The sequence below is a fragment of the Urocampus carinirostris genome, chromosome 15, assembly GCF_059441175.1.
Source record: "Urocampus carinirostris isolate Australia breed hairy pipefish chromosome 15, RoL_Ucar_1.0, whole genome shotgun sequence".
Classification (NCBI taxonomy): domain Eukaryota; kingdom Metazoa; phylum Chordata; class Actinopteri; order Syngnathiformes; family Syngnathidae; genus Urocampus; species Urocampus carinirostris.
Genome location: NC_142363.1, coordinates 24,271,116 through 24,284,852, shown reverse-complemented (window position 1 = coordinate 24,284,852; position 13,737 = coordinate 24,271,116). Strand labels below are relative to the sequence as shown.

The 13,737-nt window shown below is 38.3% G+C and overlaps 1 protein-coding gene across 1 annotated transcript in view; it reads right to left on the bottom strand.

The window, feature by feature from the left end:
* Positions 1-7,111: 7,111 nt before the first annotated feature.
* Positions 7,112-13,737, bottom strand: part of LOC148351930 (ephrin-A2-like) — a 136,669-nt gene continuing 130,043 nt past the window's right edge. The window contains exon 4 of the mRNA XM_088354646.1: positions 7,112-12,314. Coding sequence (XP_088210772.1) covers positions 12,191-12,314 — 124 coding nt within the window. The 3' untranslated portion in view covers positions 7,112-12,190. The remainder of the gene's footprint in view (positions 12,315-13,737) is intronic.

Below are 13,737 nucleotides of genomic sequence, written 5' to 3'. Positions count from 1 at the left end.
GGGAAAAGCAGTAACACGTCATTAAAAGGGTAAATATGAAGACTAGCACTGGTACAATAATTTAAGGAGTAAAACATTGAAAAAGTTGGAAGATATAATTGGTGTGATGGCTCAAAAAAGCAGCGAGTCTCCTGAGTACATTTACCGTGGCTTTTGAACGTCGCACACTTGCGCTGTCATCTGAGTCCCAAGAGCGGAAGAAGCGTTTCTCCTTGCCACCACAAGAGAGCAGCATTTACACTCTACCTGGTTCACCTTGTTTTCCCTGTTTGAATGTTGAACGAAATTTGACTCAGTAAAAAAAATAACGTTTATTTCTTTGTATTGAACACACAACTATTGTATTACTTTAATGGAATGGTGAAAAGTGAAAGATAGATGGGTAAATTTTACTAAAAAAGATCTTTGCCTCGGCGGCGCCCTCTGTTGGCTGCGGCTGCATCGGCTCGCTACAACGGGTCAGGTGCAATCGACATTTCGTTCTGTGTACATTGTTACACAGAATGTCAATACAAGGAAATTATTATTATTATTATTATTATATTTAACAATCATGTTGAAAAATATAAGATGCCCTGAGTCTCATCGACCAGTGAAGTTATGACATTTTTAAAACCCTGATTTGTAACAAGTACAATCCTATATTTTAATATTTGGCTTTTCATGTTCTGTACTTGATTTACAATGTCTCTCCTGATTGTGCATCGCCAAAGTACTTCTCATCTTCTATTTTTTTGTACATCGGTCTTGCCGTCAAGACACTTCTGTTATTGTTCCATTAATGCAGGGGTGTCAAACTCATTTTAACTCGGGGGCCACACGATAGAACAAATATTCATTCGGGGGCCGTACTAGTAGATTAAAGAGAAAGAAAAAGAGAGATAAAGAAATAAGAGAAAGAGGGAGGGAAAAGGAGAGAGGGCAGGACAAAGAAATAAAAAGAGTAAAAGGGAGAGAGCGTGAGAAACAAAAGAGATAAAAAGTCATGAGAAAGAGGGGAAAAGAAAGGGAGAGGAAGAAAGAAATCCAAAGAGAAATAGAAAGAGAGAGGGAGAGAAAAGAAAGCGTGAAGGGTAGGAAGGGAGAAAGAGAAAAGAGAGAAAAGGAAAAAAGGAAGTTAGAGCAAAAGAAGTTAAAAAGATACAGAGAGAGTAAGAAACAAAGAGCAACAAAGAAAGAGAAAAAGAGAGAGACAGAGTGGGAGAAAAGGGGTGGAAAAGAAAGAGAGAGAGAGAGAGAAATAAATACAAGTACAGTGCCTTTGTGAGAGGCACCTGGCTTTGGCAACATCAAGTTGACATATTTCAACCTGTAGCTTGTTTTTCTCTTGCGCTTCTCTGAGTGTTGTCTCGCGGGCCGGATTCAATCTCTTAGCGGGCCTGATCTGGCCTGCGGGCCGCCTGTTTGACACCTGTGTATTAATGATTGGTCATATTTGCTGTGTCGTCTTCCTTTCATGTTTTGTTTAGTTAGAGCTAGTTGGTGTCCTATCTTGGTTTGCGTTATTTTGCTTTCTTATTTTTGTTAAGTTATAGTTATTTATTGTCCAAACATATCTCGAGAATAGATAAGTCCTTTCATGTCTTTTTCCGTTATAGTTAGTGTTCAAATACATCCTAAATTGTCTTTCTTTTTCTTGTTTCGTTACATGTAGTTAGTGGTCCAACGTATTCTGAGTTGTCATCCTTTTATGTGGTATTCAGTTAGTGTTAGAACGTATCTTGTGTTGTTTACTTTCATGTTCTTTTTTCAATAGTTAGTTAATGTTCCTACATATCCTCACTCGTCATTCTTTGTTTTCTTCAGGTATTTAGTGTTCTCACATATCTTAAGTTGTCTTTCTTTCTTGTTTTTGTTCAGGAGGTGTTAGTTTACCAACATATCTCATGTTGTCCTCATTTCATGTTTTTGTTCAGTTCGAGTTAGTGCTTCAGCACATTCTTCGTTTTGTTTTTGTTAAGTTAGAGTTAGGAAATGTTCCAACATATCCTATGTTGCCCACTTTCATGTTTTGTATGGTTGTACATGTCCAAAACTTGACATCAAGTTACATTTTGCTGAGTTTCCGGCAATGCAAAAAATGTTTTCACTTTTGAATGAATTGACTAATGTATTATTGCAAAGGTTGGACGGCCTACAAACGTCATTTGTTTTTTCAACAATTCTTTCACAAGATTTCCATTTCTTTTTTTATTCCTGGTATCTTTTGTCGCACAATACTAACATTTTTGGGGGCTTATTTAGTCGGTTGCATGATACACAACTGTATTTCATCACATTTTTTTAGTGGAAGTACAATGTTGGCAACAAGATTGACTTGGTCTAATTGGAAATTATTTGAATGCAACACAAACTTTTTCTTCTTTTTCCCAGTTTTTTTTTTTTTTTTTTCAAAAAAAATAAATTATTCCTTTAAAAAAATCTCACTGTGTTCATTTTTGCCTTGCTGTTACTTTTTTTTGTTCTCTATTTACTTTTTCCTTTGTTTCTTTGTTTTCTTTTTTTCTGGCTTTTTTTCTGAATTGTTCCTTCTTTTTTCTCTTCCTTTTGTTTCTTTTTTTCTCAGCTTTTCACAACTTTTTTATTTTGGTATTTTTTTCTTTTTTGTTCTATTTCCCCCCTTCCTTTAAGTCATTTTGTGCACAATTTTACATAATATTTGGTTGTGTAGTGATGAAAGAAGCAAAAAGAACCCGAAGAGCCGTTTGGGACCCGAAAGAGCCGGTTCTCTTTAGTGAGCCGAGCCAAAGAAGCCGGTTCTCGAAAAACTCTACTGGCTTTACTCAACTTCGTTCGACTTCGACATTGCCTTCAAAATAACGCATTTAGAAAACAGCGTCAGGGGAACCCGTGTATTTTTACCTTCATGCACTGTAACTTTGACTTAATTTGCGTCTTAATTAGCAATTTCGAGCCCTCATTTTTGTGAGCTGGCTAGATTTTCTTGTGCGCTGAGAATGTGCAGGCAGTGCGCAATTGTGCACGCGCGCAGCTTAGAGGGGACATTGCTTCCAACATATCCTATGTTGCCCCTTTTCATGTTTTGTATGGTTAGAGCTAGTGTTCCAACATATTCTTTATTTCTTTTTTGTTTTTTCTCTCCCAGCTAAGAATTAGTAAGTCTTCCACCATATATCAGTTCACTTCTTTTATGTTTTTGTTTAGTAAGTTTTAGTGCTTTAACATATTTTTCATTTTGTTTCTTTTCAGTTAGATTTAGGAAGTGTTCCAACATATCCTATGTTGGCCATTTTCATGTTTTGTATGGTTAGAGTTAGTGTTCCAACATATTCTTTGTTTCTTTTTGTCTTTTTTCAGTTCAGTTAAGAGTTTGTTAGTCTTCCACCATATATCAGTTGACTTTCTTTTATGTTTTTGTTCAGTAAGTGTTATTTTACCAACATATCTCATGTTGTCTTCATTTCATGTTTTTGTTCAGTTCGAGTTAGTGCATCAGAATATTCTTCGTTCTGTTTTTGTTCGGTTAGAGTTAGGAAGTGTTCCAACATATACTATGTGGCCCACTTTCACGTTTTGTATGGTTAGTGCTAGTGTTCCAAAATACTCTTTGTTTCTTCTTTGTTTTTTTCTGTTCAGTTAACAGTTAGTAAGTCTTCCACCATATATCAGTTGACTTTCTTTTATGTTTTTGTTCAGTAGGTGTTATTTTACCAACATATCTCATCTTGTCTTCATTTTGTGTTTTTGTTCAGTTCGAGTTAGTGCTTAAAAATATTCTTCGTTTTATTTTTGTTGAGTAGTTAGGAAGTGTTCCAACATATCCTACATGTCGCCCCCCTTTCATGTTTTGTATGGTTAGAGTTAGTGCTCCAACATATTCTTTGTTTCTTCTTTGTCTTTTTTTCTGTTCAGTTAGGAGTTAGTAAGTCTTCCAAAAAGTATAAATTGTCTTCCTTTCATGTTTTTGTTGGAGTCAGAGTCAGCTACTTAGGCTACTTCGGTATTGGAAAGTTTGAAATCACAGTTAGCGCTGAAGCATATGCTGCATTGTATTTTTCATGTTGTTTGTTCATTTACAGCTAGTTAGAGTGAGTCTTTCCTTTTAATGTTTTGTTCAGTTAGATCTAGATAGCGTTTCAATGTTGTTGAACATGGATGTGTAGTAGAGCCTGAGTTAGAGTCGATTGGAATCATTTCTGAAGATGCCAGTTAGCATTATTTTTCTGTTTGTGTTTACCATCCAATACCGATTTATTTTCTGCAAATAAATACTTTTCTAAAATCTTATTTTATAGGATCCGCTTCTTTGGCTGTGCTGGAACCAGACAAGGACAGTGGAATGTAAGATATGCTTTTGTTTTCCTTTTAACATGGTCAATTGACCCTTTTAATAATATTTTACATGAAGGTTATTATTTTATGTTTTGCAGCCTTCTCTCCATTCTGCGGTGAAAGGTGCCTAGCTCTGCCTCACTATGTATCTTTTATAGAGTCTACATAAGATGCATAATTCAGCAATAACACATGGCCCCATCTGCGCCCGCGTGTGTGCGTTCTCGCGCAACTTTTTCCTGACATTTTATCATTTTACGCCATATCCAACAGCGCAAAGAAGTCCCCTCTAAGGTATACAATGTATGTGTGTAGCGTGTGTCAAGAGCGAGTGCAGATGGCAACGTTCAAGATCAAGCTTTTTCATCGTGCTCGTGCTTATTAACAAGGACGGGAGCCATGCCCTAATTCCATAATTCCGTGAAAAGGAGGGGGAAACGTAAAATGAAGAAACGGAAGGGATTAGACAATTGTCTGGAAACTAGAGGGAGTAAAAATGTTTAAACAAAAAAAAAAGAAGAAAGAAAGAAGAGAAAATGCACTGCCATCTGTATTTCCTGGCGTTCCTTCCTTGGCTGTCGCCCAAAATGCCGTTTTCCAGGCCAAAAATCCTCTCCTGCCAATTATTGTTTCACATGCAAAGCCAATTTAAAGAAAGGGGGGCTAAAATAATGAAATGATGAATTGGACGGTAAAAGGCAGCGTGTTTACCCAAAGAGTGTGATAACAATAAACGATGAGCTGCCATTTTCGAACCAGGAAGCGCATCTGTTCATTTGTGGGCCTACTTCCTGTTGGGAGGCGGCCATTGAGGAAGCTCGCCCTAATTACAACCAATTTTCAGGCACGCTAACGCTAAGCGCTAATGCCAACAATGTGCAACAGGGTTTGTTTCTAATGAGAAACAATTATAGAACGTGCAAATGGTACTCAAACGCGTCACATTAAACCAGGATGGCAAGTGGGGATGAAGCTAAGTATTGATTCAATATTCTATTCAAATTTAATATGTCATGAACAGGGTTGGGTAGGGTTTCTTTAACTTGATTACTTTCAATTACTTTTGGATTACTCCAATACCAAATATGCTAATAAAAGACAAAAGAAACTAAATATGAATAAAATGACAAAATTTTGTGCAGGCTTGGGGAGTAACGGAATACATGGAACGGCAAAAATGATGTTGGCAAGCTGTTTGGATTTATTTTCATTTTGTTTCTGTCGCATTTTATGTTCGTTTTGCCGGAGATCAAAGAGATCAAAGCCAGGAGAGAAAGCTTACCACGTGGTGTGAGTCATAATTTTATTCATATTTAGTTTCTTTTGACTTTTATTAGCATATTTGGTATTCGAGTAATCCAAAAGTAATTGAAAGTAATCAAGTTAAAGTAACCCTACCCAACCCTGGTCATGAATAATTGTTATATTTAAGAATGTCATCCTTTTTTATAATAAGGTCTTTATTTGATTTGACTTAACCTTGTCTATTTTGAACAATTTAAATAACTCCTCTGATTTTGATTTCCACTGTTTCCTTTCCTTTTCTTTATGTTTTTTTCTTTCTTTTTCGGTCCCTCTTCCTTTTCTCTCTTTTTGTAGCCCTTTTTCCTTCCTTCCATCCTTTATTTAAAATCTTCCTTCGTTCTTTCTTTCCACCCCTAATTCTTTTTTCCCAATAATATAATTTTTTCGTCTCTCTCTCCATCCCCTGTATATATATATATATATATATATATATATATATATATATATATATATATATGTATATATATGTATATATGTATATGTGTGTGTGTGTGTATACAGACGCTCCTCTACTTAAGACTTACGTAAAAACGGTAGATACAAACATTTTTTCGGGATGTCGAAAAATATCTGGACATTGCTGTTAGATTTTGTATTGTGTGCACCTTTTTCCGAATAAAGGACATTGCTGTTGTGCTTCTTTCCGCCGCTACCAGCGTGTGGCGCTGTGAGAGCTCACCCCGCATCCACACCGAAGAAAAAAAATCCTGGTTCGTGTGTAATCATAACAACGTGTACTGTATCGCCAGCGCGCTAAGAACTTTGACATTTTTATTGTTTAATATCCGGTGCATCCATTCAATATGGTTGGTGTAAAGTGTAAAGGAAAGGCGAGCCGTTTTTTTTAAAAACAAAAGTGGAATAAGAAAGCTTGATGCGGTTGAGAAAATGGTCGGAATGCTTATTTTCGGCCACTTTTTACCATGGAGGAGGACTTCTTGAAGCGCATCTTCCAAAAGTAAGTTAAACGTAACAGCTCAGTAGCCTAGATGGTAAGGCGCCCGCTTTGAGACTGGGAGGTCGGTGGTTCGCGCCCCGGCCGAGTCATTCCTAAGACTTAAAAAGTGGTCGGCGGCGCCCTCTGTTGGCTGCGGCTGCATCGGCTCGCTACAACGGGTCAGGTGCAATCGACATTTCGTTCTGTGTACATTGTTACACAGAATGACAATACAAGGAAATTATTATTATTATATATATATATATATATATATATATATATATATATATATATATATAAATCCTGACTTGAAACATGGGCAGGTAGGCTGAAAAAGAGATTTTAGCTTTCCTTCCTCTTTTCTCCACATGTAGAAGGTCATCATTCCCTGCAAAAAGAATAAATGAAATCAAATAAAAAAAAATACAGAATCAACTCTCTCCCCAAAAATCATACATTAGGCCTTGAGGCTTCCTGAAGTAGACATCAGATTGTGAACCAGAGAAGAACAACCACAAGACGGTATCAGAGGAATATAAAAAGAGCCTTCTTATTTTGTTCCTTTGTTTGTTTTAATCTTCCACAGGCTACACTCATTCCCGCCCACCCATCACTGCATCCCACGCAGGAGTCCATAACAGTGATTTTTTTTAAATGCTACAAAAATAAGAGGAAACCGGGACGGAGGTGCTTCCCCTTGTTTGTTTGTGTGTGTCTGTACGTGTATGTGCATGCCTTGTATTGTGTGTTTTTCTACAATTGATACCCAACTCGCAAAAATTTAGCAAGAAATAGCACTTCACACAGGTTATGTTAATTCATGAAAAATTACCTTTAAGAAAACTATCTTTAAGGGGGAAGTCAAACCAAAGGATTGCCCATACATGGAATCTTTCTGACAATAAAAAAGCAATAAATTTTAACGTACACTCTACTTTTACACACGGAACAAAATCGGTCTCCAGAATTTTTAATTTGTGGCAAACTTTTACCAATACATAAAGCTAATTTGATCAGATAATCTTGAAAATAACCTGGTCTTACTTCGAAATAAAGAAACAGTAGACTAAAACTAGCTTAAATGGGATTTTCAATTTTCATTTTAAAAAGCATGAGATTTTTTTTTTTTTTTTAAGTGGTAGCGTTTTTAAGGGGCGAAAAGCGGTAGTGTAGGCAGACATGGATTCCTGAACAAAATCATATGAGCCATCATTTATCCAAACCCTTTTTTTGGTTTATAAAATATCAAAGCGAAAAACACCTTTATCTTTCTCACAAAGCAGTCATTTTGAGAGTCAGCGTCGAGGGATGATGACATCACAGTGCCAGAGGCATCAGTCAACGACCAATCGTGGCTTTGCTCTCGAATGCAGCTCAATCGTTGGCGGAAGTCGTGTCTTTGCGATGTTATCTTGACTCTGAAGCATTCTCAAAATGGCCGCACCCACAGGTGGAAAACATATAGTGGATTTAGCTAATTTATCCGAATTATAGAAAAACAATATTGATCAAAATGCCGCATTTAGACAAGAAGTGACCCATAAAATGTACAATTTTTAGAACCAGATTTTCCAGACTATAAGGTGCACCAAAAAACCCCAAGATGGCAAGAAATTTGAATGTGCGGCTTATAATCCAGTGCGCCTTAAACAATGGAAAATACATAATTAAAATTAAATGATACTGCATACAGTAACAGTTCTGCCTTTGAAAAATAATCTTTTGTTGTTGCTTTGGACAATAATTGTCTGTATTTATGAAACATATTGTTATTTCATAAATGAAGAGTTTTGTCTATGGTAACCTTTGGTACAAAATTGAAGTTTGCATGTTCTCCCCGTGCTTGCGTGGGTTTCTTCTGGGCAGCCCTGTTTCCTTCCACATTCCCAAAAACATGCATGTCTGGTTAATTGGCTGGTCTAAATTGTTCCTAGCTGTGAATGAGCAAGTGAGTAGCCCCTGTGTGCCCTGCGACTAGCTGGCAACCAGTTCAGGGTATCCCCTGCCCACTACCTCGAAAATAGCTGGGCTCGAGCAGCCCCGCAACCCTACTGAGGATAAGCGGTACAGATAATGGATGTCTTGGTTTAGCTTAGAATGTATCTGTATGGTTTGCGAGCTATCAGGCCTTATCAATATTTTGTTTTTAGTTTACTCCCAAAAAACAGCAACTCAATAGAAGTCTGCTTATCCAGGATGTCGTTCACTGGCAGTCTGGCTGGCGAAAAAGGAGATACTTTATAAATGAATTAATTCATTTTAGTGGTAAAATTAGATGTCATTATGGTAAGTAATGTTTTATGAACTAAATTATTTTGACTGAAATGTATTTATTTATCTTTTATGTAACCCTAGCTCTCACTACCTTGTAGTCCAGTGCGCTTTATATATAAAAAAATATCACAAAATGATATTTTTGGGGGTACACCTTATAATCCGGTGCGCCTTATAGTGCGGATAATACGCTCATTTGGGTTGACTTCCGCTATAAAAAAATGTTAGTTTTTGTCTTATTTAGTATAAAATCCCACTGAATTCTTGCGAGAACGGGCTTTGATCTGTATGTGTTTGTGTGTGTTCACAGTGTGATCATTTCCCGGCAACACGTTTCACACTTTTACCATCTTTTGACGCTAAACTCAGTCCATGAAGGCTACCATCAAATGTGTGTGTTTGTAGTGCTCCAAAAAACATCCCAGTCCACCATCTTGCTTTCAAGAGCCGAGTCCAGTTCAAGTCAGTGTCGGCGGCGGTCCGGTTGAGTTTCTTAAATCTGTTCACCGAGCAGGTCCTTGAGATCCGCCATTCCGGACCCCCTGGCAAGGGGCGGGACCACACAAAAAAAGAGAATCCTCTGGAGAGAGTGGCGGTAAGGTGGTTCCCCCTCCCCCGTGAAAAAATAGATCAATACAAACAGGGTTGTTCCGAAGGGTTTCACAGTGGTCATGCAACCCGGACCAGACCAGGACCGCCGCAAAAACCCCAAACTCCTTAGAACCGGACCCCCAGATTTCGCCGCTCGTCGGTCCGATAGAAGCGACGGCGGTCGTCACGGTTACACAAACACAAAAAAAGGTGGGTGACCAGTGGTACATTCATACAGGAGTAAAATCATGGTTCCAGAAGTCACCCGACCTCTTGGACTAAGACAAGTGCAGACTGCGCCTGTGCTGAGAGCAGGCTGTGATAAATGCTTTTTGTTTAGAAACGACAAACCGGACAAGAACACATCCCACCTGAAAATATACACCTCGCCGAATTCGCCCGATCGCCCGGTTATGCTTTAAGTTGTCATCGCGTGCAGTCTACAGCAGTGGTCCCCAAACTATGGCCCACGGGCCAGATACATTTGGTCCGGCCCCCAGAACAATACCAGGGGAGTATTGCGACGCGCATCTCAAAGTATCGGTGCGCGTCTTTGGTTGTAATGGGATTTAAACCCAAGAGTCCTGAAGTCTTACCACTGGACTACCGAAGATATATAGTAGATAACATTTGAAAAGGTATTGGGTTTTTATCTTATTACCACACTATCTTTAGTCACGATACCAGAGACGAATGTTACTTTCATTGTGAGTTTCACATGTTACCATGTCGATAAATGTGTCCCTTACAAGGCTTAGAATAAATTAGAAGAATAAAATGGATTATTATACATATACCACAGCCTAGTGGGAGGTGGCTAGAGTCATTTCAGACTCTTTTTGGGAGATTGATTTAGAGGAGTGGATTCCCAGCCCCCTCGCTCAACCCAACAGAGGTGTTGAGAGAAATTAGGTGACCAAACCCCCCAATTCCAACCCCTAATGCTGAAGGCCAAGCAGGGTGGCAACGGGTCTTGGGTATGACTCGGCCGAGGCTTGAACCACAACTTCCCAGTCTCGGGGCAGGCGCCATACCCCCAAGGCCACCGAGCTGGTCTTGGAAAATGGATTATAATGGAACTAAATTTACACCAATTCAACCCTCCTCTTGTGTAAAGGATCCTAATGACGCAGTTTGAATTTTCAATGCATACAAAAAACACGTACATTTGTTTATTGCATCAAAGCTTCTTGACTTTGTGAGGAATGTCTAAATGTCTAAATTAAATAAATGAAAATCCGTACATTATAAAATGCTCTAATTGAAAAAGTTACATTTGTATTGTTAGTGTCAGTTTTGATACAAGATACTACTACTAAAATTGATACACATGGAGTTATGATTTTTCAAACAAAAAAAAATCCTCTAGCAAATGTGTTGTCATAGCCCTCAGTAATAGTTTATGTCTGATTTATGTAATTCTAAATATGAGTCCTGGGTTCTACGCAGAGGAGCATGCTGTTAGCATGTTTTTATTAGTATTATTTAGAGAATCATCACTGCTAGTTCAGACACCACGGATTCAAAATACGAGTTACACTTGTTTCCAATAAATGCTGTCCTTCCTTCGCATAGGATACAGAATAGGTGACAATATTTTACAACTGGTCTAAGTTTAAGTTACAGGTCACCACCGACTCACTGACATGGGGCGTGTCAACTAAAAGCTAGCACAAGAAAAGGGTTAAAGAAATCATACACAATACATAATTTGGATAAATATACTACAGAAGATTCATATTTTGAACTTCTATGGGTATGTTAAGTTTGAAATTTAATTTTTTATTTTGTTGTTTTGTGTTATTTTTGTCTTCTCGTGTTTGAAATAAAGTTTTATCCCTTCATTCATGCTATTTTTTGTGATGTGTCCGAATAAAAAGACACAAACAAACGTGTGAAACAAACAAGAAAATTAACATTCATTTCTAGTACAGTGAATAAAAATAGTGTAATAATGATATAAAATCTAGCGCCGGTCATCTATACCACTGGTGGTCCAGTGCTCTGACAACTGCGCTCATTTTAGACCTGTTTAGACAGAAGGTTTAAGTTCCATTTAGTTGTTTTGGACTTATTTGGTTATTTTTTATTTTATAAATATCGATTTTATTCACATCAGACTTTTGTTCTGTGAAGAATTCAGTTAGGGTTATTTGGTTATTATTGATTTCATTAATAGTGTTATTATACACTTTCTGACTTTTGCTCTGGGATGAACAGTTTCTGTTACAAACTGACCTCGGCCCCTAATCAGAGAAGGGAAACGTAATTGGCCCGCACAGGAAAAAGTTTGGGGACCCCTGGTCTACAGAAAGAATTCGATTAGCTTAAAAAAATGCAGGCATTGCTACTCGCGCTTCAGGCTTTGGGAGTACAAAAACGATTTTGTGCATCCAGGCCCACTTTCTGGACGGATGACAAGTTTAAACATATCAGTGGCGACCAAGGCCAAGGCTAAAAGTCTCGAGTCACATCCAAAGAAGATCCTGATACGAGTGAAAGGACATTTCCCAGAGTGCAACGTATCCGGTCCACCCTGCAGGCTTGCCCGGCCTGAGAAGGGCATCCGTGGTCTGTGTTTGGGCTATAGGGGGCGGGGGCTGGCAGTGATGGAGGCTGGTGGTCACATTAGAAATAAAGGTGTAAAAGGAAGGGATAGGACAGGTCTATGGGCTTCCCTGAGGGGACCATGGTGGAGTTTCAAAGGGACAGCCAGCCCAGCCTAGCCCGACATGGCCCAACCTCGGCATCCCGAGGGCAGCAGCTCCAGGAAGAAAGCCGAGTGAGAAGTCACAGCCAGGAGAAGATTCCCAGCAGCATCCAGGCTAGAACGCATACCAGAGCGGCAGAGTTTGGTCTCCAGTTTGGACCGCCGTCAGTCAGGAAGGGCTCCGGGGAATCGTAGCCCGAGCCATCTGAAACACACAGAACACGGGCGACAGAAAAAGTCCAAAATACACAGCATACAAATTCGGGAAACGGTAAAGTGATCATCAGATTTTTATCACCTGCGAGCAAAGCGAGGGTGGTAATAATATTTTCATTTGGGATCTAAGTATGTATATCTGAGTTTGTTTGTTTGTGGGTTTGTCCACCTAAGAAATAGGGGGAATGAGTTTAGATAGGACCACAAGCTTTCTCAGGCAGTCAGATAAGTTTCTCTAGATGTAAAATATGCCCCAAAAAAACAGACTAAGAACTTGGTTTTGTTGTCTCAGCATTGTTTCCAAGAAAGACATTCAGCTCTCCCAGGCCAGAACAACATTGAATATCAACACCATCTTTACAAGCAGTCTGGTATGTTACCGCAGATGAGAGAATTGCCCAATAAAGCTGACTCAGCTTTTTGTGTTTTACTGGCTCAAGGGCTTTCTTAAAAAGACATTCTACCCTCTAAGGCAGAACAAGTTTTGCATTTCAACACCGTTGATGCTCTACTGGCGCACAGCTATTTTAGTTTTTCCTGTCATTAACCTAGAAATTAAACATTCAAAAGAAAAGTCTGTAATTTTCTCACTACAGGTTACATTAGGATAACATCTTAAATATAAAGGACACAAAATATATAGGTTGCACTAAAGTAACAATGTAGCAAAACCAAGGGGGCGGGGGTGGGAGAGTGTAGTGGTCACACTACGGCGCACGTGCCAAATGCGGCCTGCCAGGCTTTTTCATTCGGCCTGCCAATAAAAATATTAAAAATAGAATGATAAAATGAACAAAATTGTAAAAAAGTACTACTAATGAAAATGTGTTCATTTGATGCCATTCTTGTCACTAGTGTCCCCAACATTCAAATAGCTACATTTTTCTTTACTTGCTATTTTTTATCATGTATTTATTGTATTAAAAATGTTTTTCAAATTTAATAAAGAAACACTTTAAAACTAGCTGTATTGCATGTTGCGTTTTTCAATGCATATTATTAAATGCAGTGGTTTGAAAGGGGACATTTTTTATTACTTTTAATTCTTGAGTGTTTAAAAACCGATTTGATCAAAAGGTGTATTTATGGACCCAAAAAAAACCCATGTACCTATCAATGTCTACAATACATATCACAGCTGCTATTCTAAAAAGCCTTTTCTTCATTTATTTGTCATTTTCTACTTTTGCCAGAATGCAATGTGGAAATTATGCATGAACATATTTAAAATAATGCCCCAAATTGGAGCCTGGCCTAAATCAGATTCGAGAGTATATCAGTAAATACAAAAAAATAAAAAAGTTTTTTTTTCACCCGGCCATTTTGCCAAATTTTGTAACCCCCTGCTGAAAAGACTTTCCCACCCCTGGGCTTAACTATTGAAAAAGAGACACCTACCTTTAAGCGCAGA